General features: G+C 29.1%; 1 protein-coding gene across 1 annotated transcript in view; it reads right to left on the bottom strand.

Moving 5' to 3' along the window:
- LOC129962213 (agrin-like) overlaps positions 1–24573 on the bottom strand; it is a 282823-nt gene extending 258250 nt beyond the window's left edge. The window contains exon 1 of the mRNA XM_056075952.1: positions 23452–24573. Coding sequence (XP_055931927.1) covers positions 23452–23773 — 322 coding nt within the window. The 5' untranslated portion in view covers positions 23774–24573. The remainder of the gene's footprint in view (positions 1–23451) is intronic.
- Between the last annotated feature and the right edge of the window lie 2017 nt (positions 24574–26590).

Raw genomic sequence — 26590 nt, 5'->3', positions numbered from 1 at the left:
TCTTATAGAAATCCTTAATCTTAAAATCTGAATAAATTTATAATAATTGCTTGAAAATTATAAGCTAAATTTTATATGAACATAATTTTCAAAATAAGGACATATTTCTTAGAACAATGGAAATAAATCTATCTTTTAAAAAATATTCATCGAAAGAGGAACTGAAGTTGAAAATTCTTTTTCCCATCAGCATGTTCAAAAATATGAAAATTAATAAATTTTCATAAAAGTTTCACATTACCTATTAATCTTGTTTGCTTTCGGAAAAAATACGTTCAAATTCTGTAAATAAATAAATACTGTTTTTTTATTAGATAATGGCAGATTCATAATGCCTTTTCTATTTTATTAGAAAAACGAATATGTAACAAATGAATTAATAATAATGTAAGAAAAGGGTTTCTTTATACCAACCTCCATATTTCAAGACATTTGTTGATTTCATTAATATTTTCTGCAACTAATTTTAGCAGAAATGCATGTAATATTATTGGATGCAAAAATGAAAGAGGTATCAGAGGATATAGGTTAGGCTTCCACAAATGATTCATCTTTACTCAGATTATGTGGTCATAAATGGCCACAGTGTCTGTTACTTTGAGATACCACTATAACAGACCATAAAAAAGCCGATTTTCCTTAGAGCTTCTGAAAACCTGTTAGATGCAAGATAACCTGGTGCAGAACAGCTGAGGAAGTTTTGATTAGTAATGTAGCAGATGTACTAGGTAGCCCATATATAATAATTTAGAAAGAAAACTTATCACATATTGTAGATGAGGTGTTCAGAAAGGTATTAATAAACCCAAACCTGATATCTTGTTACTGTTTCTTTTATTTCCCTTTTATCGTTATTGTGAGCTCCATAAAGTTCAAGAAATACGTCTGAGACCACGCATTTTCACTTACAATGAATCATTCTATATTTTTCCCAATCAATATTCATTTCCATCCAAGATCTATTGATTGGGGGTATTTAAATAATTCTTCTGGCGTATTGGCAAATTTACTTAAATACTGTAGCGTCGATATCTCGATGAATAGTAAAATGTATGTTTTAAAAGAATTAATAAGTACCTAATACGCTTACTTCTTTTTACTTTATCCTTGCTTTTGTAGGTATAAAATACACAGAAAGGATTTGTATTTAGAACAAAATAAATGAATTTTTAAACAACTTTTTCTTTAAAAATAATATATATATATATATATATATATATATATATATATATATTCAATCATTAAATTTATTTAAAAATTTGAATCGATATAAAATAAATGCATTTAAGAACGTTTTAGGAAAATAATTTTTACAATTAGAGATAGTAAAAGAAATATCGTTATTTCCAGTTAGAATATGACGCACTGTTTCATTTAGGAACTTCATTTTAAGATAAAATGTATTTGAAATACAAGATAAATTCTTAATTCAGGAGCTAGGATATTTTAGGAATTTCTAAGCAAACACAAGTACATCATTCAGAACATAAAATGTGCTTATTACTCGTAAAAGAGTTACGATTCTAGAAACTACTCAAAAGTTATTATTTGACTTAATATCAGATTTTGTAATTTCAACTACTTTCCTTTCTATAGTTTTTTTTTTCAATTTTAAATATATAATATTCATATGTTAAAATAAAAAGAAATAATCCGCAATAAAATTAATGTTTAATCTTATCCCGATTCTAAATAATTAAAATTTCCGGAAATATTTGTACAACTTAAGAGGAAACAATCAAACTAACTACTTGGTGAGTGTTTGTAAAACAAAGAAAAGTTTAAAATTAATTATTTCATTTATCCTCCAAGTATAATACGTGATCATAATACGGCTGATGATTATCGCGATGTCTTCTAATTGCTTCTAATTATTTTCCGTCACAAAACAGAATTCAAGAGTGAGTCTAATCTTCCGTTTCCTTCTCCATTCTACCAGGATCCATTTCAGTAATTAAAGTAAACAAAATTATTACCAATTATTATCTAATAGAAATTCGTAAAAAAACATTTGTGATTTTTCATGAAATTATGTTTGAGCTCCTTAAATGAATTATGTAAATCTAAGTAGGAAATACAATAAGTAAAACCTTTTCTAATTAAGAGAACAATTATTTTTAATGCGTGTTGCTGTCAATTTGTTTATCCACATATTTCAGTATTCTACTGAAATATTTTATTTTTGCAAATATGCAAATAAAAAGTAATATGTGACATTAATAAACTGAGTGCATTATTTATAAGACCAGGTTGTTATGACGTTTTTCAGATATATAAACAAAAACGCTCCTTAGTCGTAAAACTAAGAAATCAAAAACACTCATATATTATAAAAATCCTATAAGAATTAAATTAAGTATAAAACGTCTCGCAGTATAAACTCTCCAGTGCCGCAAGGAATATTATTGGGAATTACAAAAAAAAAAAAAAAAAACTGGTAGGCAATATGTCAAAAGGTGGTTGCGTTGAAGATTTACATATTTTATTATTCTTAACAGATTATAAATCTTGAAAATAATTTTTCTTGAATTGCCTAAAAAATATCTTATTTTATATTATTTTGCGTTAACCAGGTATAAACGTTATTTCTTTGCAAAAATTTCGTCAATAGAAGAATATACAAATTATAAAGGATTCTTGAGCTCTTACACGGCTAATATATCTTAATATGAATTTCGAATATTATTTTTTAAGAATTATGCACATTCCAAGAATAATGTATGTTTAAATCGTCTTCTTTCTTGCGATTCTGAAATACGCTGTATATTTGGTAGATAAGGTATCGAACATTTACTATGAAAATATTAATACCATCATTATTTGTGTGTTTAGTCATTCGATTATCTAAATCTTATCAGTGATATTTTGTACTTTTTTTTTAAGTAGCAACGAAGATAATCCATTTATATAGAATTTTTTCCCTATTTATATAGGATTTTTCTAAAGTTTTTATTTTTTTAAATTTTTTCCGACTTTTTTTAATGTCTGTGGACTTTTAATTTATTTTAATAATACGAGAAAAGCATTCATTTAAGAATACATATGGTTTGATTATTAATTACAGTAAAATATATTTTAATAAATATATTTAGCAATAATTGATTCTTTAAACTTGTTTTATCCTTTAAGAATTGAAAATAAATCAATGAACTGTAAGATAGAGCAATGTTAATTGCTTAGAATGTACACATTTTTTTTTATCAAATAAAATGTATGCACGGTGGAATGATTTTAAATAGGGCTTTAACATTGCATCAAATAGAAATAATATACCATTGAATAAAAAATTAATATTCTAAAATATCACAAATAGTAACTTTATATGCTTTATTTAATGCTTCTAATAATTTAATATGTACTGTTCTAATATTTTATAATTAAAAAAGTTTACATTTCAGACAGCTTTATTTATTTTATATGACAACTCACCTAATAGATTCTTTAATCGATTTGCCTATGGTATCTCCCAAACAGTTCAAGTGGCAATGACGGCACTTGAATGCTTTCGATGTTTGTGCAGCAAAATTGTTCGAAAATACTTGATACTTGACATTCTCTTGAACCTCTTGGCTAACTAATTACTTCACTTCTTCATTAGATTACATCTTATTTGGGATATATTGTTATTTTAATATATACGAAATTAGAACGTATATACGTTATTTTAATATATATTTAATATATACCCGTATAATAATATAAAAGGCATTTAAGGTATTAAAGCAGTTTTAAATGATTTTTGCATTTTAAATTGCTTAATGATTTCACTTATTTTGTAGATTTAAAATTAAAATTGGATTAATTTGATGCGTCTGGGAGATATGTCATTATATATGAAGGATTTCACGTGAATCAAACGAATGCTTGAAAGAATCAGTTTTCAAATGTAGAATCTTTCGAAGTTGAAACTCATTTACTACTATGCCAACATGACCATCGAACGAATGATAGATTACCTTCTTCGAAGTTTTCATCTATATCTTCCTTATTTGATTTTAATTTAAGATAAGATATTTAGCATTATTATTTGACATTTTTTTAGGTTATTTTCTACACATGTTGAAATCGCTTTTCAGCAAATTAGCATGTTTCTTTTGGGTTTAAAGCCAAGTGTCACCTTGGTAACTTTTTTCAATCCCCATGTTTTCTGGGTGGTTGTCTTGTAATAATTTTAAGAAGAAAAGGACTGTGAAGGATTTTAACCCCTCTCTTTGTATTAACTTAGTTTAATTTGGATGTTTTTCAAGTGGATTACGCAGTCTGTCCTCGATGAAGTCTCAATAACTGTAAGAAATATTTCAAAATCTTGAGTCCCACGTTGAATCTCCAATATTTTATAAGGAACCATATTACCCATAATAACAAGGTAAGATGTTTTTCTTGTATTATTTTAATAAATTTTGCAATAGTTTGCAAAGGAAATTCATTTTTATTTTGATTTATTAAAATATTTGATAAAAATATATATATATATATATATAAATGTATGTTTTTCGTTATATAAGTATAAAATGAAAATTAGCTTGCACTGATGAAATAAAATTAAGTGAATTGTATAACTTTTCAAATAAACAATTGGGTGGTTCAAATTATTTAGAAAACAGTAATACCAGCAATAAAAAATGTTTTTACTTTCACAATTTTTTGAATTCAGACATTCAGCGATACTACGCATTATTTCACTTTATGCAACAATATTGAACTTTTAAATATCAGAACTAAAGATTAGAATTATTATAAATTATAGATCTAGATAACTACAGTTAATAACATAGATAACTTACGACAAATATTATAGACCATATAGATTATATATAAATATAGATTTTATATAAATATATTATAGATTACTACTGTAGACTAATGGGCTATATTTTTGTTTTATTGATGTAAGACTCGAGCAAATAAAACAAACTGATTGCAGGCAAATAATGTAATGACATGATAAAAATAATCCCTAGACTCTCTGCCTTTGATATATCTATTTTGATAGCTTTATATACAAATATGATCAAAACCTCCCAAAATATATAATATAATATTTCCCACTACCAACTTGTTTCTTTTTTCTTGTTAATATAACTTCATAATTTTGAGAATCCTTAGCATCTAAAATGTTGTTTGAGAAAAATAATAAATATGGACACCAAAAATTGTCTGTTAAATTATTTCAGCATGGCTGCTGTATTATTTTTAATTTTTACTTTTTCTATTGATGTATTTGTAACTATATTACTTTCAAGAAAATAAATGCACTACATGGTTTCTATAGTTTCGTGGAAATCTTCCATTATAAAATGATGCAGAAATATAAGCGAGGCAAGCAAACTTTTACTTTGCATGGAGATTTGAAGTACTATGCGAGTCTATTTTTAATTTAGGAATCAAACCATGCCCAAAGATTCAGATTTCATTTTTCCTGTTAATGTAGTATCAAATTTAACTCGGTTTACAATGAATCCTAACCAAGACGGGGCCGAGTGGTGGCTTCGGAACCGAAGGTTTTGTGCTCGATACCCGATTCCACCGAAGAACAGCCTCGTAAGCTGCCTGAAAAACGTTAAATCTGTCCGAACAAAGTGTCCTCCTGTTGATGGGATTTGAAAGTTTGGAGAGAGGAATGCAGGTCAGGTCCTTGTCATCTGATCGTGGTTCAAATATACATCCCAAAATAAGCCCTAGCGTTGCTTTAAAACGTATCATTAATATAACTAAACTAAACCTAGCCAAGGGGAGAGTAAATCTTTTATGGTTTCTTTGTATGGAAAATTAACGCCGTGATTAAAATTTCTCTGCAGCCATAAGTAGCTAAAAATTTGCTAAACATTTTTTATGAGCATGATCATTTCTTCCATGGCTTTGTTTTCTTTTACATACGCAGTGCCATATTTTTGTATAATACACAATAATTATAATGAAAATCGTAAGATCACTTAAATTAAAATAAATTACTATTTAAAAATTAAACACTATTTAACGAAAATAAATTTTAAAAGTTAAGTACTATTTAAACAAAATTCTATTAAAATACTGTTTAAAAGTTAATCTAATATGAAAGGTCCCTTTTATATATTTTATTAAAATATTCATAACTATCTTGCATATATCCTTTAGCAAACTTTAAACTAATAAAAATTATTTGTTTGAAAATAACATAAATCCAGTAAATGAATTTCTCAGAATATTGAAATAAATATCTCAAAAAACAGCAACATTACGAGAGACGGCCTAGTTAATGATTTAAACTGAAACATCCCCTTCTATTTTTCCACAAATGAATGGAAGGGAAGATGTTATTTTGTAAGGAAACAACCATTTAAAAATGTGAAAGAAATGCTAAACATTTAGTTTTGATGCAAACTCAAAGCAGGATGATGAATAGATTCAACAAACAGTACTTCTTGGAAATGTAATCATAGATTCTGTAATGAAAAGTAAATAATGATGGATTTAATTAATGGATAGAGTATTTCACCTCAAATCATTCTAATAGTTTAAGTAAAGCATATTGCCCAGTACGTTTTCAAGACTTACAGAAAATATCTATAAACATCGATGCTCTTAATTTAGCTTGCATAAATTAAGAGTTAAATCTCCGTCTTTTTTCCCCTTCAATTTATTTTTAATCATTTCATACAAGTAATTTTATGTTTCTTCTAGACCTATAATACTTTTATTTAGTCAGTTGATATTATTGATGGTTTGTTTTCTGATTACGTTTCTAAGATATACAGCTATTTGAAATGTATACGATTTAGGACTTCATTAAAGATATAACGTATTAAAGTTCCTTGCTTCACAATACTAATGAAATTATAGTTATATATTTTATTTTAAAAAAATCTTTCAGCCTATAAATGAAATAAGAGATAAAGATGTTGAAAATTATTTTTAATTATAATGTAATATTTCAACCAAAGATCTTAATACATTATTGAAAAATAAATTTTTTCAGAAGAGTTCCATAGTTCATACAATCATGAAAAATATTAAATGTGGCCTAAAATTCTCAGACTTTAAAACAAAATAGAAACCAAAGACAACAAGGTATTCAGGATAAAATATATGGTAATCCACAATGTGTTGAATATTCAAAGGTGCCTTCCATTCTTCGGTATTAAGAAAGCTGTTCCAGGCATGAAGACTAAACAGCGAGACAAGATGGAAAAACTAATGACGATTTAGTGTTTAATTTCGAATTCAATGCTTGACACATTACCAGAAAATATAGAATATATTTACTTACCAGAATGTCTTTGCAGATGAATATATTTAAATAAGAATGTATTTACTCATAATATACAAAATGCCATAAGTCAAAAGTGATCCGAAAGAGTGATTGCATGTAAAATTATTCCATTTAAGATGGAATCTTTACCACTGAAGAAGAATTCACACGAGAAGAGCAATTCATCTAAAGTGAATTCTAATGAATAGAATGGATTAGTTTAATGACATTTAGAAAAATCTAGAATTCGTTTATTATTGATGAACAATGAATCTTTCTGAACAGGTTTCTATTCTATTATCATTCTCCATAATAGTCTTATAATTCACAAATAATAGAAAAATTATGTGGAGATTATGAGTTAGCTTTGTGTTTCTTTAAATCATCTTTCCAATTACTGTTTTAAATATCTATATAAATCCATAACGAATTTACTTTTTCTTATCCAATTAATGCCCATGTTAACTTCGTCCCTATTTTAATCCTCTTTCCAATTACTATGTTTATAAATATCTATATAATTCCATAACGAATTTTCTTCTTATTATTCAATTAATTCCCATGTTAACATTGCCCCTTTTATAATCTTCTTCCCAATTACTATCTTTCAAGAGTTTGCTTTTTTAATCAATTATTCTCCACTACTTTGCTTCCATTAAAAAAAAAAAATCTTTAACCTCATAGCTGAATACGATAAAAAAATTTCTTTGTGAAAAAAAACTTGAATATATATTTTTTCTACACTTAATATCAGATCATTAATTTTATAATTAATACTATATACTGTGAACGCAATCAGTTGGAAATAAATTTCTTCTCTCGAAATAGGATATTCATGCGAAATCTGCAGAACTAGAACTGCGTTGTCCATCGTATCTAAATGACTTGCCACCGGGGAAACTCAACTGGGTGCTAAAGTCAGGTAGAAAATAGCCAATCGCAGATCTCTCCCTCAGGGGATGTGACCATTTGTTCCAGACTTTCTGGAGAAGTGAGACTTTGATTATTTTTCTGGAGATTTTTTCAATCCATTACATCGTCATTTCTGAGAAACGCTGGCGATGTTAAAAATGTGTTTCATGCAGATGCATTCTATGTGCCTAACGGTATTACTTTTTTTAAAAATCTAGTATCAAAAATCTTTTTAAATATTTATTCAATAAGCATGTAGCATGTAGGGATCTTTAATTCCGCAGAAATGTTGGGACATACTCGTGAACTTGAAATTTAGAACTGTGCGCATGAATTTATAAATAAGAGAATTGCACGTATGGATTCATAAATACGTGTGTGATTAATTGCTTGATATTTGCAAGAATATAGTCAAGCTCGTCATACTTGGAAATTTCAAAATTTTTAGAATTAGACAATATTTACCCTAGATAGTTGGAGTTAAAGAAAAAACGTTGTTTAAAAAGTCATGATCGCCGTCAAAAGCGACAGCAGTTATAACGTATACAATTAGAGTATAATCCTTTTTACTAATTAGTTTTATTTCAAAACAAGTTCTAAACAGGAAGGAACAGATCTCTTTAGTTTCTAAAGCTTCTATTTTGATATAATATTCCACGATGTCAAAGAGGAAGAAAACCGCTTATAATATATTAAGATGCAAGTTTCTCATATATGAATTTGTTGATTAATTTTTGTAGAAAGCGGATATTTATAGATATTTAATTATTATTACTATCTTCTTGCTTTCAGTAGCCTGCTTTAGCATTTCGTTATGAGAGATATAAGCCCATATAGTGAAATATCTTCTAAATATCTGTCTGATAATTATTCTTTTACCTACTTCGGCTAATGGCCAGACTGTCATCTAATATAACGAGACAACGTTTATTATAACCAACAAGATTAAATAAACATATTTGTGGATAATTATTCTTTAGCGAATACTACTGCAACGCTATTAATAACTACGGATGAATCTATACAAGTTGCAAACAGAACCAATACATAAGAATACGAATTCATTATGTCTTGTTTACTTTCCATGTATCCAATTGCTATCTCTATTATAAATAAAGATGGATATATCTGTATTTTTCTGTATGCATGGGCATACTACAGACCAGCTGGCAAATTTAACACATATATATTATTAATGTTGTGAAAGGTCATAAGAATTCAGAAAGGTTGTGTGTGTGGGGGGGGGGGGGGTGGAGAGAGAGAGAGAGAAAGAGATATTTAGAATTAGAATTTCTATTAATTAAAGATTGCGGAAAACCTTGACGCTTTTCCGCTATAACTTCCAAAAATATTATTTCTTAGACATAATTTTATAATTTAAAAATTGTTTTAATTATGCCCATTTAATCGTTGATATATGTATATATATTTAGTCGTCAATTTTTAAAAGCGTATTTATTGCAATATTTTCAATATATTTCATTTTTGAACGGAAATTCAAATATTTTTCATTATTTTATTAAATATTTAATCACATGACTGTCTTCCATTATTGAAAGCTAAAAAGGAAAAGATTAAACTTAAAGTCTGCCTCATTTAATATATTAATCATCATTTAAAATTAAAGTACCCCAAAAATTAGATAAAAGATGAATCGAACAATTATTTGTTTAATAGGATTGTGCTGTTATAAGATATGAACTTTATATTATTATAAAGCATTTATATAGTTTAAATTACGTAAAGAAAATAAGTGTAAACCATTAAAATATAATGCATTTTTAATGTTAGTAACAGTTCTATGATTAAAAACATTTTTTTTTACTTAGTCACGAACATGAATTAGGTATACGGTATTCGATATATTGTATATTAGTAACGCAATATTCTCGGTAAACCAGCTTCTTCGCTAAATGTGATTTGAAATTTATAAAGTTTTGGTATTTAGTTCTTCCTTGATTGCATGTATAAACGTTATTATACTTTGAAAGACTTTAAACATTTCTTCTTATTGTCTTTGATAACGGTTCTGAATAACATCAGAATACTTTAAATTAGATGCAATTTTGAAACCAAACTAATTAATTGAAATTCGATAGTTTTTTTTTTTCTGGGTTTCAGTTGAATTAATGATGCAAGTATACTAATACTTTTGTTTACTATAAGCCTTATTAGCTCCTCAATTGCAGTATTTCTTCATTATTTAAACTTAATGTTTAAAAACTGAAATAATACAGGATTGTATATATAAAACACAAGCTGTACTAAAAATGTGAGTGAAATAAAAACTGTGCGACCTGACAGTATTAAAATTGGCAAACTTAACACCCAGTATTTGCTGGATATTATGTACCGTGGTAAAATATATTAAAATAATTATTAACTTATCAGTGATAAAGTGAATACAAAAAGCAACTTAGGTGTTTAATTTGCAACATCATTTTTTTTTTAATTTTTTACTTTGGAGTTGCATCAAATGGCGAACTTTCTAAGAATATCCCGCCATAGTAGTGAAGATCTCATCCACTTCATTCTAGTTCCCAAGATAATAAAATGTATTATGTCCTACCGAACACTTTTATAATTTTGAAAATATTAAAATATATTTTTCTCTCATGTTTTAATTTAATTGGTTTACCGGTTCTTTTAAAATTGCATTTGAAATGAATAATCTTGCATTTGCAAATGTGTGAAAACTAATTGATGGAGAAAAATTGTGCACTAAAAAAAATGGTAAGGAACTTAAAGGAAGTTTAAAATTTTGCTCTGAGGCATGCAGACAAACTGGTGAACCAGTAGGCAAATTATCTTTTCTATAAATTACATGATGTAAAAATCGTCACTCACAGAATGCAACAGCTGTTTCAGTTAATAAAGACAAGACAGACAATCAGTTCAAAAACAATGTCATTGGGCGGAATATTTAAAACAGTATTCTTTTACAATTTCACATTTTTTTATCGTCTGGATTTATTTATTTCTTATACTTTGCATTGTTTTATTACTATTTTTTCCTCAATACTTGATCGTACATTTTTATTCTAAATGCAATATTCTGTTTCATTCTTAAAGCTTGGCAACAGCAATATATGTATAGTGTCTAAAATAATTTGATTTTTAAAACTGCTTTACTCTTTCACAAATGTTATTAAATTTCTCTAGTTTGAATTATTAAATATATTTTTAGCTCTATAAAGAATCAATAATTTCAGAATTTTGATGCTTTTGATATATGATATAATCATTGTGTATTTGGCAGCAATAAAAATGTATTTGGTTTATTCAACAGATATAAATTTGATGGAATTTGAGAAATGACGACATGTGCTGCAGATTGTTCACAATTTATTGGTTCGTTACAAACTAATTATTTATAAAGTTTTAAAAGAAACATATTTTCAATTCTTATTATGAAATCAAATATCACTTTTTTGCTTTATTTAAATTCCTAATGTCTCCCTAAACCTAAGGACATAAATTATATTTTCAGATTCTAAAAAAAATCGATAGTGTGATTAATTTTCACTGAAAAAAACCAAGATAAAAAACATTGCTGTAGAAATTTTTACCAGGGTAGGAAAGTCTACATAAATGCCCTAATTTTTCAAATGCTTTGCTTCTAATAATGCTCCTGATTTTGAAACCGAACGTCTGCTTAACTGTGTCAATAGGCGTGGAGGAGTGGTCGACGACAAGAAAATAAATAAAATTCGCTGGGTAACTTTTCGTTCGAAAATAGACTCGGTAGTTAAAGTTTGGCAGTTGGCCAGACTTCTATCTGCGTGACATTTGTTATTATTCAGTGCAGGTTATGTTGCTCATTTTTTATTATTTTTGTTGCATCTCCTCGCTGCGTGCAATATTGAGTTTGGGACAAGCCTGCTTCCTTATTGCTTTCCCCAAGTATGATGTTTGCATCGCAAATGGGTGACATATAAAATGCTGCATTCTAGAAAAAACTTTTCCGCGTTATTTCTTTCACGAAACGTAATGTTTTGAAAAGAGGTTAGATTTTAAAACTGCATAAAATAAGAAGATGCAACTTTCTTGTTTCTAGCTGCATACCTCAAAAATTTATGGCTCTGGAGTAGTTAAGCAAAAATGTTTATGGCAATATAATATGCATCATTCTTTATTTTTTATATATATAAAAAAAAAAAAACATTAGCCAGTGTTTTCTTTCAAAGAAGGCCGTGAATAAAATATATTTGAAAACTTGATGTTTTTATTTGTAAAATTTTCCGGAAGTTAAAAGGCTACTTCTGGAAAAGTTTTCTAGAAGTTAAAAGCTTCCCATTAAAATCAGATTTTTTTTATAAACAAAATCTAATCCATGCATTAACTTGAATTAAAAATGTAATATTTTCTTCAATGAAAAATAATAAAAAACTTTATAAAATAATTTTTTTTCCTTAATTCCAATTTATATATCTCTTGCGCACACTCATACATTAAACATTATTTACATAATATTTAATTGATTCACGAATTAATTTAGTACTACGTAGCAGATAATTCTGAATAACTTTATAAATTCTGTATCCAATGAGAAATAATTTAGATGCCTCCTTAAAAGCACGAAACGCTCAATAACTTAGTAACAATGTAATCACAATCTTAGCGATAACATCCTTGATATTTCGTATCCTATTTTGTACAAAATAGGATTTTAATAAGGAGGCAAAGGTAATATAAAAGCAGAGATCTGTTTGTAAATGCCTTTAAGATCAGAAACTTCAGTTTCGTTTCGAAACTTTGATATTTATTATCATTTACAATTCCCCTAATCAGAATTTTATTTGAAAATATTGAAGCAAATAAAGTAGAAAAATTTATATAGTGCTAAATAATTCAAGTCAAAATTGTGTTTGCATTGCTTATTAAATCTACAATAGAATATTAGATTGGGTTGTGCAGAAGTCATTGTAACGGGTCTTTTTAAGAAGGTTAAAGTCTTAAAAAATGAATATTATTCCCAAATATATGCAATAGGTTATGAAAGATGGTGATGAGGTAGAAATCCCTGAAGAAGATGAAGGCAAAGTAATTACTGTAATCACTGTAAATACTGAAGGAATAAAATAAGAAAGAGAATCAAGATATTTTTGGGAAAATACTATTGAAAAAAATTATTTTATATAATATAATAACATAGTTATCGAATTATTTCTTCAAGATGCGAAATTCTACTTTACAAATAGATAACACATGCTGATAACATCATGGGTATTAATACATGGAGTAATAATCATGCCACTAAATGAAATAATGTGTGCAAAAGGTTTATAATGTCTAGTTTTCCAGCAGAAGAATCTTCTGGGTGAAATGCGTCACATCGTCCTTGTTTTTAATATTAATTCGGTTTGCCTAAATTTGCATCGTATGAATGCATTATACAAGATAGTTGCACCCTCATGACATCAGCAAACAGTCTCGTCGTAGAGGAACCAGTAACAATGCTTGTAAGACAAATTTGAAATGCCACATGAATAATGCAAATACAATATACAGCTTGGAGTCGCACAATTTGAATACTTACAATATTCATTATATGTAAAACTAAAATGTACCAGATATCTAGGTCAGTTAGAATATCTGTTTACATTTTTTTTCATAAATTTGAAAAAAAGTTGCTTTTATAAAAGGAACCAGGTCTGTTTCGTTTTTGTTTGCATCTTAATGCCTTGCATAAAAAATAATTGAAGACTGGTTTAACTTTATCATAAAGAGTTCTATAAATTTTTCTTGTAAATTTTCAAAACACATTAGATATCTTCAACCAAATTTAATGAGTGAATCCAATTCCATTCCGTATCCCCTTTCAGTGCCTATAAACTCCGTTCGGAGATTCGTGCATTAGTAGATTCATATCATTAGTATTCATGGTAAATGACCAGATGCCGAAGATCAGTAGGGATTATTCCGGCTAGATAACCCTCCGATCTCGAATAGGTCAAATTTAGATAATCTATAAGTATAATAAATAATATATTCTTTATTTTTTATGGTAATTCATTTTGTTAATATTAAGAACAGGCTAATACTAAGTTTTCCAAAAAAATAAATTCACAGATATCATTAAAATAATATTGATGATCTCGTTTATTTTGACATACATTAATGAAGTCTAAAAGTAATATTTCATAAATTTCCAAATTGAGTAATTTCGAAATCTATAATATAAGTAAAATATTTTAATGTATGCATATTGAATTCAATGTTTTATATTGCTGTATAAGTCATTTATTGTTCTTTAAAATAAGAGACGAAACCTACTATAACCAGATCAGTGCACGTTTCGTGATACAAAACTACAAAGTGTATAAAATTAAATGTTGCATATTCCTGTGTAAGTCATTTACTGTTATGTAAAATCGAAAAAAAGGATCGAAACCTCCTATAACCAGATCAGTATACGTTTACTGATACAAAGCTAAAGATTGTAAATAAATTTTTGCTGTGTAAGTGATTTACTGATATGTAAAATAAAAATGAGACGAAACCTCCTATAACCGGATCAGTCTACGTTCCCTGATACGAAGCAAATAAATGTAGACCAACTCTTCATTTATAAGTCTTATTCATGCTCTTGTGAATCATCTGCTCTTTGATGAATGAAATTTGAAACCTATTGAGAATCATGTTGATGGAAAAAATAAGCAAATAATTTACGCGAAATGTGCTGTTACTTTTGCATATTACTATAACGAATTGAAACCATTATCTTGGCGATTATTCGAACGTATATAAACTATAATTGTTATACATATCCTGCTTTCTAAATGATTTTGTCACCGTTACTGCAAAGAAATTAAGTTTTTCCACTACTAGTAAACATTTATACCATTTAAAAGCAGTAAAAATATTCATTATAAAAATACATCAATAGGTTTATTATCTCGTTAATCATATAAATCTTTAAAATAGAATATCTTTCAAAAAATACGATGAAAATTTTTCAAATTAGATGGGGAGGTTTGTTACATTTTTTTTAAATCTATAAAGCTAATTTTAAAATTGAAAAATGAGTGTAGAAATAGTACATTTAATAGGTTCTAATAAATTTAATTTGAGCCAGATCTTATTAAAAGCAGTAGATTTTAGAATTTAAAAAACACTATTAATCACCTCAGTTTATCTATTCATTTAGGTAATGATTCCAAGCACTGAACAAAAAATAGATTTTGCTTTCATAATTTACTTTTATTTCGCAAAATTAATGTCTTCCCAAAATTTTTGTTTTGCAAAAATGATTTTTTTTTACTTTTTCATTAAAGCTTCCTTGCAGTAGATTAAATTTTGACATTTGCCATTGTTTCATTTTTAAAAATTTTTCACTGTTTGATAATAATTGTATTTATTATTTGAAGATGTAATTCAAAACTCATCTTCTAATCAATAACATACACTGGTGTAAGAAATTAAGAGAACTTGCCTATTTTATCGAATTGCATGAAAAGAACTGAACTGAAGGAAAAACCTTTGCTTCTAGATAAAAATGCAAATGTTGTACGGCTAATACGTAAGCGTACACGTGTGTGTAGATGGAGCCAGAAGAAAAACAGGCTTTATAAGCGCATGGAGGGTAAGACGAATTTCGTTCGCTAGCACACATCGGCGAATTTCTTGGTGTTATCTTGCAGAAATCGGTGAAATTCACTTTGGAACAGTAAAAATGAGTAACCACCAACGTTTAGATGATGGAATGAGGTGGCGAATTGTGGGCAGGTTAGAGGCAAGCTAATCGCAAGTCCAGATATGCAGATAGTTTCATTTCAAGTCCAGCGTCGTGTGTAACCTATGGAAACAGTTCCAAGATACAGGATTCATCGAGAAAAATCCTGGGGAAGGTCGTCAAAGAGCCACGACGGCCCGAGAAGGTCGCCATTTTTCCATTTTAGCGAGGTGTAACAGAGGGACTACAGCTTCTTAGCTCTCTCGGGACCTGTATACAGTCATAGGAACCCATGTATCACGGGTGTCTTGCTCCAAGAGACTGAATGAGAGAGGATTGTTTGCCAGAAAACCGCCTTTTTGCGTCCCGCTCACGTCTACGAACAGGAGAGTCCGATTAGCATGGTGCAGGCAACATACTGATTGGAGTATGGAGCAATGGGCAACCGTTCACCGATGAGTCCCGTTTTAGCCTAAACACCGATTCTCGCCGTACTTTCATATGGAGAGTCAGGGCTCCACTACCTACCCTCCAATGTCCGCAAAATCGACAGTAATGGCGGTGTAATGGTCTGGCCAGGCATCATGTTAGATTGCCACACACCTCCCCACGTCTTTGACAGATGCTCTGTGACTGGTGTGAAGTATAGGGATAAGGTCTTGAAGCCCTATGTTCGCCTTTTCCGGGGTGCAGTGTGCCCCAAGTTCATCTTAATGGACGATAACGCGATGCCACATGGAGCTCTTCTGGTCGACGAATTTCTCGAGAGTGAAGATATTCGTCAGATGGATTGGCCAGCCAGGTCTTCAGACTTCAACCCTATAGAGCATGTCTGGGACTCTCTGGGGAGAGCAATTGCAACTCGCACCCCCCCCCCCTTCGAGATCCATCCAATAACTGAAAACAGCGTTGGTGAATGAGTGGGACCAATTGCCACATGCACTGATAAACTGCCTTATTCCCAGTATGACATCACGTTGCAAGGCGTGTATAGCTGAAAGAGGGGACCATACCCCTTACTAACCCATTTCCTTTGTGTATTTTGCAACCGCTGTTTCAGACCTTCAGACTTCCATAAGTGTTACGCGCAAGCATGCGTGTCTATTATAACTGTTGAATGTTTTTTTGCATTATATCAACCTATGTTCACAACAAATTTTATTAAAATCTGCCCAGTAGTTCTGGAGATCGTAGATCAAATATGAAAATTATCTTAATTTCTTACACCAGTGTAGTTTAACTTGATAGAAAAAGTTTGTAGAAGGCTGTTTAATATTAAATAATTCACAAAATTTTCGATATAGTTAACTTTACATTAAAACAATATAGTTAAAAAATATTTTTAACATCAAAACTAAATCAATTCAGATTTTTATTATCAAAATAATAGTTGTCATTAAATAAAGTTAAAATCTATAAATAATTGATGATAATTTATATAGAATTAGTTATAAATGTAGAACTATATTGGTGAAAAATATATAGCACTCTGAAATTACCTATTTTCGTTATTATTTGATAGCATATTCTTGAAATTGTTCCTTTATATTTAGGATGTTATGTTATTGAACCGACAAACTCAGATGATTGTTAGTAGGCACCAAATCAAACGAGAATCTCAATGAAACATGGTATCGAAAACAATGTTGAGAAGGTGAAAATTGCGAGAAATGAATTAAAGCATTGAACTCAGAGGGCATTATTAATAAAATTCAATGTATATTTATAGAAGATGGATAACCCCATCCAAGTGTACCATGGAAATCTCATCAGAGGTTCAGCGTCAACGAATTTACTGGAATCCTGATGACTATTGCCAAGTATTTGTTATAAGAACGACTGAATGGAGCGACGTATCTATTTTTTCTGCAAAATGTTCTTTTGAAAAGATCGCTAAGAAAGCCGGTCGCAGTGTAGCAAGATATGAAATTGCCCCTGTACATTTTCCCCGCGGTGTCGGCAATCACTCCCATAGCACACACGTTAACTGGACGTGCTTGAATAATTTCTTGGCCTCAACGTTCTCCAGAACTTAATCCATGTCCCATTCCTACTGTCCCAACTTTAAATTAGTCGTTATGTGATGTCTTTATACATAACAGAGGATCTCAAAAGCACATGTTATATCTTTGAGGGCGTTTTGGAAAAAAAATCCCATGCCGTTATAGACTGGACAATGCTATTAATGAACACCATGTCCAAACACTCTAGTAATAAGTTATAAAATAAATCTTTTTATCGCCCCACAGTGACGTCTAAATCTAAAAGCATTTTGCACCTTCTCATCGAGGATTACGGTGCAATTTTCATTCAAAAATTTGTTTTTTTAGGTGTCTGCTTACAATCCTGTCGATCCATTAATATAACAACCTGCATAACAAGATAGTTCACCGTGAATCATCTTACTAATATCTAAACCTTCCATTCATTGTGGAATCTCATGCATGTTATCAAAATAATGTTTTCTTTAAATGATTATAAAACCTACAAATAATTGATGATAATTTTAAGTAGAATTATTTAAAAATGGCTGCTATAATCGTTACCGAAAGCGATTTCAACCTAAGAGTATATACGAAGGTTTCACTTGCAAAATATTCCGATATTTTATCGTTCTATCGTAACATATAGGATACCAACAAAATTTTTAAAACTGCATATTGACTTGCGCAATAGTTCAACAGTTAATTGATAAATTTTAGAGTACAATTTATAAAATTTTCGTTCACCCTATAGATCGTTTTATGCCCACATGCTCTTTCTTCAAATTTTGTGCATTCACTGGATTAAAGAAGAAAAAAGTAATAGATTAAATTTTGTCTTTTTCCTTTAGCTGGTCTGAGAATGATCAAAAGAGATAAAAGATTATATTCTAAATAATGGAGAAAAAAACATACATTTTAAAATGGGAGAAATAATCCATTATTTCTCTTTCATAAAATTATTTGTGAGATTTAGTCTAGACATATTCTAAAGGTTGAGAGAGTTTTATATTGCATAAATATTCAGTTTTTATAATATCAATGATGACGATGAATGAACTATATTTGTTGAAGAAAATTGTAATAAAATATTAAATAAAATTCTATTATCAGATCTGAATATAAAAACTTAACTACATTGCTGTTTGTAATGTGGCCAGCCTTAAAATTTTATTCCCAAGAATAATTATGCATTAGTTAAATACAACGAAACGAAATTTATATGTCATCGATTATTGCAAAATAGAAACTAATAAAAAAATGCACATTAGCATGTATACTTGGAATGATAAAAAAACCACGATATATTTTGAGGACAATCAGGTTGCCAGACGTTGAATAACTCGTTGTATACCAGTTTAATATCTCTCTCTATATGATTTTTTAAATTTATGATCGTTTAAAAAAATATTTAAATACACTTATGAAAGTATTTTTTTAGTTTCTAGATTTGTGACGATAATAATTCATGACATTGTTAAATGAATATCCCAATTTTTCAGAGCTATTAAAAGAAAGCAAAATCAAAGTACATTTTTATTGCATGTTCTTCGAACGTTATAAATTATGCCGGTGTCCTGGCCAAGGGGTAGCGAGTCTTCCCCTTGATCTGAGCGTCCCAGGTTCGAGTCCTGGTCCGGGCATGGTTGTTCTTTATCCTGTGTTTTATCTGTGCAGTTTGTGAAAGAGCCCTCCTCTCTGTAAAAAAAGTGGTTGTGCAAATAAGTGTCATTTATATATGAGATAGAAGTCAGACTTCTGCCTTTGGGTTTTCAGGGGCCCTTACCCTCAGAAGCTACTGCACTATATCGGCTTAAATTGCTGACAAAGTCAGCGGGCTTGTCTGTGACATGTGCCATAAGTAACAACAACAACATAATAAGGATTTAAATTTGAGTTCAATTCAGCTATAAGTATTCAACGAGAACCATTCAAATCTTACGAACGATTTCAACGTCATATGACAACCCTTCCATAGTTTCCAGCATGTCTGATTCACACTTTGAAAAGTTGCTCATATCGATGCTTTTAATTCGCCAACATTAGTTGGTAGCGATGGAACAAATACCAGCTATTCTATGTAGTTCAATATGAAGTGGATTATTGTTATATACGCATATCTACAGCCTTTCAAAGTTTCAAACCAGATGTGCAGGAAAATTGTAGTTATCATAACGTTTCGATAATTTACTTAGTTCTTAACGAAAAAACTTAAAACTATGTAAATCAAAAGGGGAAAAAATATTCGCCACTAAAGATAATTTCGGAAAACGACTTTTTAAGAAAAGTGTGAGAGAAATTTAAGAGATCTTTCAACAATTTGTAAATTTATCTATCGCTATAAATAATTAAGTAGAAAGTATATTCCGTTTTTATTTTATTTTTTTATTTAATAAATTTTAATACAAATATAATTTGGAAAGAAAAAAATACTCCGTAGCCTTTGCTTAAAAATTTCATTTTAATTTGCATTTAATCGAAATTTTACGATAATTCCCGATGAACAGTATTACAATACATTAATTTTTATATAATTATAAAAGAGGAACAGATGTTTCCTATTATAATACCAATTTAATCGCCGTACAACTTTCTCCTATGCATAATTTTCAACAATAAATTTCATTGTTGCATTGAAATTCTAACTTTTTTCATTGTTTCATCAAATATTTGATTGCATGATTTTTTTAATTGTTCAAAGAATTTGTTAATCATCTATTCAGTTTATAAATTGATTGAATAAATGAAGTCTCAATAACAGGAAATATAGCGTGCATTCAAAAGAAAGACTATCTGATAATTTCCTTTTTCATGACACGTTCACGCTATCGGTTCTCTGAATATGTGCACACGTTTATTAATACAATTAATAGAATAAGATTAATACTATTAAAATAATGGCTTTAAACGATAGCGTCTTTGATGTATATTATAGTTTAATGTTTATAAATAATTTGTTTTAGGGACAATAAAAATAGTATAATACATAAGAAATTTAATATAAATTAGACAGCAGATACTTCTCTCAACACAAATTGTAATAAATAACACTCCATTCAATATTTTTATTAATAATAAATTATAAAAATTCTATATCTACATTTAAAACTGCCAGCTTAGGCAAAAACATTTAGTGTCTAAACTTGCATTTAGAAGCGCATTGATGAAAAATTGCATTTAGGCAATATATTTTCTAATATAATATATAGAACTTTTTTGGAATAGCTAAATTAGTATTTTGGGGGAAAAAAATTCTAAATAAAATTAAAAAACAAAAAACAAAAAACTCTGGAATTTTCGTATCAGCTAAATTTAATAATAAAGAAATCAGGATTATAAATGGCAGATAATTAAATGATTAATTTTAGATAATCATCAGAATTAAATTGTAATATCAGAAAAACAATAAAAATACAGCAACTTTAATTTTTCGGAAAAAAAAATGTTTTACTAAACTTTTTAATTCAACTATGCTTAATTCTAGAAATTTTATTATTAAATATCTGGAATTTCAACTAAATTTTTGAAATAGTCTTTTTTTTTAGAAATTTTCATCAATATTTTCACACATTTCGTTACTTAAAGTATTAAACATCAAATAACTTCTCCAATAAAGGAAAATAAATCATCATACCGAATCAACACATCGGAAGTATACATTCGCTAAATTTGCGTTCCAAAATAAATTTAATATTATACATATATAACTTATTTATGTATTACCGAGTATATTTAGAAAATATATACTTTTTCTGCTACATTTTAATCATATACGCTTAATGAAAAGAAGAGAGAGAGAGAAAGAAAATAAATGGGTAACAAACAAAAACAAGTTTAAAAATAGGAATACATAAAAAGAAATTCAGAAATTCACAAGTTAATACAATATGAATTCTCATTTAATAAAAACAATTAAATTTCAAATGCTGAAAGATCGGAGTGTTGAAGAACCAAAACGCATTGCCAAAACTTATTTTGATAGGAATTGAATCAAACTTTATCAACTTTGCAAACAGCTGTTTAATGTAAAAATCACCTTCCCTGAGTATTTACCATTTATCTTGTGATTTCAGAAATGAGCTTAGTTAAATGAGTTTAGCATTAAGTTATTAATTGTGTTGTAAGTGAAGAATGGGACTGCTTTATGTAAATGCACATAGAATGTTTACATATGTTTACTTCTTAGATGCACAAAGTTTTTTTTACAGAATTTTAAAATACCACAAATATAAAGATTCATAAAAGCAAGCTAGTACATCATCATTACTGATTTCACACTATATTAATTTAACCATCCATTTATTCAAATACGAAATATTGATTAAATAATTGAAATAAATCATTCGATTAACCCTTTAAAGGGCCATTTTTTCTAGTCATATTATGTTAACATATTTTTAGGCTTGAAATTAGAATAAGAAAAGGGATTCATTTAGCTTATTAGATAAATTTAATTTTAATTAATTTGGTTAATTAATAATTGAGTAACAAATCAAGACACATCATTTTGTTTGAGATAAAGAACTGAAGCATCTAAGTTTCTGACTTACTAAAAAAATTTGTCAGAACATATACTAACCTATATAATTTCATACAAAGATTGATAAATTGGGTGGGAAGCATACTTCCCACGGACCTAGAAAGGGTTAAACTGAGAAACCAGCGGGAGTAGTCTCCACGAAACCTTCTCGCAAACTCTGAAATAATGGTTTATCCATCTCTTTTATCATAAAATTATGAGCCTTGAGTAAGGCATCATATACCGTTCATGGCATTAGCGAACAGTATTTATGAAACATGCATCTTCGATCTGAAACTAACATTTTTATTGATTCTATAGAGCGAATATTTATATTGAATGTATTTCTGGTGAGTGAATGAAACGAATTTTGACATGGAGTTACGGTTTTAGTCACAATACAACATTGATTTAAAAAATTCCCTTTTATTACATTTATTTACTTGCGGAAGTACAGAAGGATTCTTTTTATGTAGGTTAGAAGTTTGGTAAGTATCTATATTTGAAACGATAGACATAAGTACAAAATTCCATGTATCTAGCTCTTTGCGTTTTGGAGCTATTGAGTTCACTTGTAATAGAGCAGACAGATTTATTTCTTATAAATTGAATTTTTCAATATTTGATGGAAATCTTTAATTTTAGTCATAATATCATATACCAAATTTCATCCTTATAATTCAAAGTGTCTTTGAATTATGTTCAGAGACAGTTAGACATACATAATGTCAAAACTATATTTTTCGAACTAGGTGAGCTTTGAAACGTGGAGATTCATCGAAACCCTAAATGCCGATTTTTCAACAATTATATAACTTTATCTACACTTCATGTACGGGAAATTAAAATTGCAAAAAATAATTTAGGTATAATTATAACAAATTATTTAATGATGTTTTATAATTAATTTTACCTAAAGGATAAACATTCTATATTTAGATAAATTAGACAAAAATAATGAAAAAAAAAATATCTGAAGGGAAAATTGTTGATATTTAAATTTCGGCTGTAATGTAATAACGCAAAATAATAAAAATGTTACTTTTTTCTTAATTGTCTGTTTAAATCTGCAACTTTAATTAGTACATAAACTATACAATTCTAAAAACTTTGAAGAATTAAAATTCTAGCTTACCACAAGTGCCTTGGAATTTCACTTCTATCTCCTTTTTCAATTTGCAGGCTGTCCTACGCAATTCACACACATTCGGATAATCTTGACCATCAGTACCACATACTGGCCTTGACCCCCTACTGTCCCCGTAGGTGGCACATTTTTCGGGACACACACAGTCTCCTGTCTGTCCGTCTGGTGACGGTCGGCATTGCGCCCCGAAATGACATTCTTTATCTTCGCAGGGGTCGGGCATGTCTGCGGGAAATTTGTAACAACTTTTCACAACACCAACAACGAAAACCACCGACCACAGTTTGTTAAAAATGAACGCCATAGTCATCGAAACTATCAAAGAACCTTTTCTGTATAAGAAATATAATCTTTTTGATGCATTTTTGTAGGTAGTCTACAGGTATTGTGCATGGTTATTTGTATGTCCTTGAAGTAATAATGCTCGAAATAACGATTAATGTTATACCATGTGGTAACACTTCTCCCGAAACGAACGAGCAATTATAAATCCGTTGGGCAGATTTTGCTGTAGTTATTGAAAGAATCGGATACCTGAACATTTCAGCCAACAGTGCTTACCGAAATTATTTCAAATATTATATACAGATGAGAAACCATTGATCATAATTTTTTTGTCAATGATTGGAGACTGCATTGTGTCGTTTGAAACGAGACTGATAACAGCAATTGTCAAGAAATGCCTTCTGGTTATTACTCTACTTTATTTGATTCCATTATATGAAACAAACCTAAAATACTTTTATTTTCACGGGCCGTAATTCTACTTTATTGGTAGGAAATATAGGAGACCAGTGGCAAAGCACTAAGATCGATTTAACATAAAACTGAAAAGCAAGTGTCATTGATGAAAAATATATCCTTTTAACTTTCATAAAATTTGAGAATTTTTAAATAATTTACATCCGTAGAATATATTTGAGAAGTAAATAAGATACTTTTTTTCATATAAAAGTTCCATGCTCATTTTTCTCGAAATATCATGCATGATCTCCATTACTGAGTCATTTCATGCCATTAATCTGAATGAAATAATCATTAGATAAACGATAGGAATAAATATAAATAATTAAGCAGAAACTCAAAACAATTTCATTGAAACCGAAAAAATATCGACTGACATTGCAAAAATTCAAATTTTGAATATATAAGCAAAAATTTCTATCTTGGTTATATTTTTAACCCTTCACAACTGCCATTTCACACCTATTTTTGTTGCATTCAGTTGGAATAACACACAGAAAATTTGGTTTGCAGCAATTAAATTTACGGAGCAATTAAAATCCGCAGCAAATCGAATCTGACATGATAAGACATCGAGCTGATTAATGTTTCTTGTTAATCGAGGAGCGTCTTCAAAGATTCGATAGTGCTGGCTGCGGATACTCACCAAGTATTGAACGTTTGAATAGGAGAGAGAACTCAAGGAATACGTTCGTCTGGGAGAGAAACGTGGGGCGAAATGGTGGCGCCCCGTCCGCCCCAACTCATTGACAGTGCTGGAGCATGCGCCCTGTCGCCGTAGTAATAAAATGACGGGTCTGAAAATGTTCTTAGCCTCTGTGAAAAGAGAAGAAAGGATAGTTCGAGTTTTTGCTTCTTTTTCAAAAAAATTGTATTAAAGGAAGGATTTCTGACAGACGAGATAGTTGTATTCCTCTGGAAAAAAATATATGTTGAGATACTGATATTGAAAAATGATAAAAGAACTGTAAGCGATTTTTAAACTTTTCTTACTCGTTCCTTTCTATTTATACGATATTAAATAATCTTAGTAATATACCCTTTCTTTAGCCAATTCATGTTGAAGTTATTAGAGAGTTTTGACACATATATTAAAATTTGCCAAGATTAACAGATATTAACGCAGTAAATCACTGAAAGAATAATTAGTTAAATAAGTCTGTACTATATTCCACCGGAAAAGTTATTTTTAAAATATTTCCTTTACTTTATTTCTATAGTTCTTTTTTTCCCTCGATATTCAGCTGGTTTGTGCTCTGAGTTTCAGATACAGTTGCTAATTTCTCTATTTTATTATTGATCATGCTTAAGTGCAGCCCCAAAGACGTTGCGCGTTATAAATTCCTCTCCAGTAGTCACATAGACGTAAAATATGGCTAGAAAATACATGGGTTTTGCATCAAGACAATATGCTTTTTCACAGCGCAATTACGGTTTATGAGTTTTAAACCAAACATTAAACAAATACTACTCTGAAAACTCCGTATTCCCATGATATGGCGCCATGCGACTATTTCTTATTTTCAGTGTTAAAATGGCTTCCTCGTAGTCAACATTTGGAAACCATTCATTCGTTATTTGTCTAAGAATTCCGAAGGAGCTTTACAAACTTGGCTTTAAGGCATGTTCTGATGATTAAGTTGATGCAAATAACTTTAAAAAAAGGTGCAATTAATTGATAATTTCTATTTTAAGTAAACAATTTGAATACTTTTTATCACAGTAAAATATCTTAAATTTTGATTTTATTAAAAATTTTTATCTAGAAATTTTAAATTCAAAATGATTGTCTTTAAAAATATAGTATGCAAGTATTTTATAAAAACATTAAAGATGCTCTTTCAGTTCATTTCCGAAGATTTTTTGGATATAATTGTTTTATATATTTTATATTTCATTATTATTCATGAAATCTGATTTTGCTAAATTGGTTATGACTCCAATTAATGTTTAACTTTCATTATGCGGATGAAAGTTACGATGCAACTACGCATAAATAAAAAAATCTTTTTTTCCATCAGAACGTTTGAGGTCCGATTAAAATAACAGGTTTTTTTCTCTCTTGTGTTTTAATTTTTCTTAACTAGCTCAATTTCAGGAGAGATTCCCAGTTTAAAAACAAACAAACCTTTGATTCAATATAAATAAACTGATAGAAGGAAATGAAAACCCTTATTACCTGCAGGAGAGTAATCTGAGTCAAAGACTCGAACTTGAATGTGAAATTTTAAGTTACGTGTTATTGATTTAAAGTTGTTATTCAAGTGACTCACACTCACAAGTGAGACTTAACTCAAATGTGAATTATAATCTCACACTTAAATTGTTATTGAGGATACTAATAAACACTAAATCCATTCAGATGAACATTCTCTCGTAAGAA

Source organism: Argiope bruennichi, chromosome 2 (assembly GCF_947563725.1).
Source record: "Argiope bruennichi chromosome 2, qqArgBrue1.1, whole genome shotgun sequence".
NCBI classification, from domain to species: domain Eukaryota; kingdom Metazoa; phylum Arthropoda; class Arachnida; order Araneae; family Araneidae; genus Argiope; species Argiope bruennichi.
This window is presented reverse-complemented; position numbering and strand designations above follow the sequence as displayed.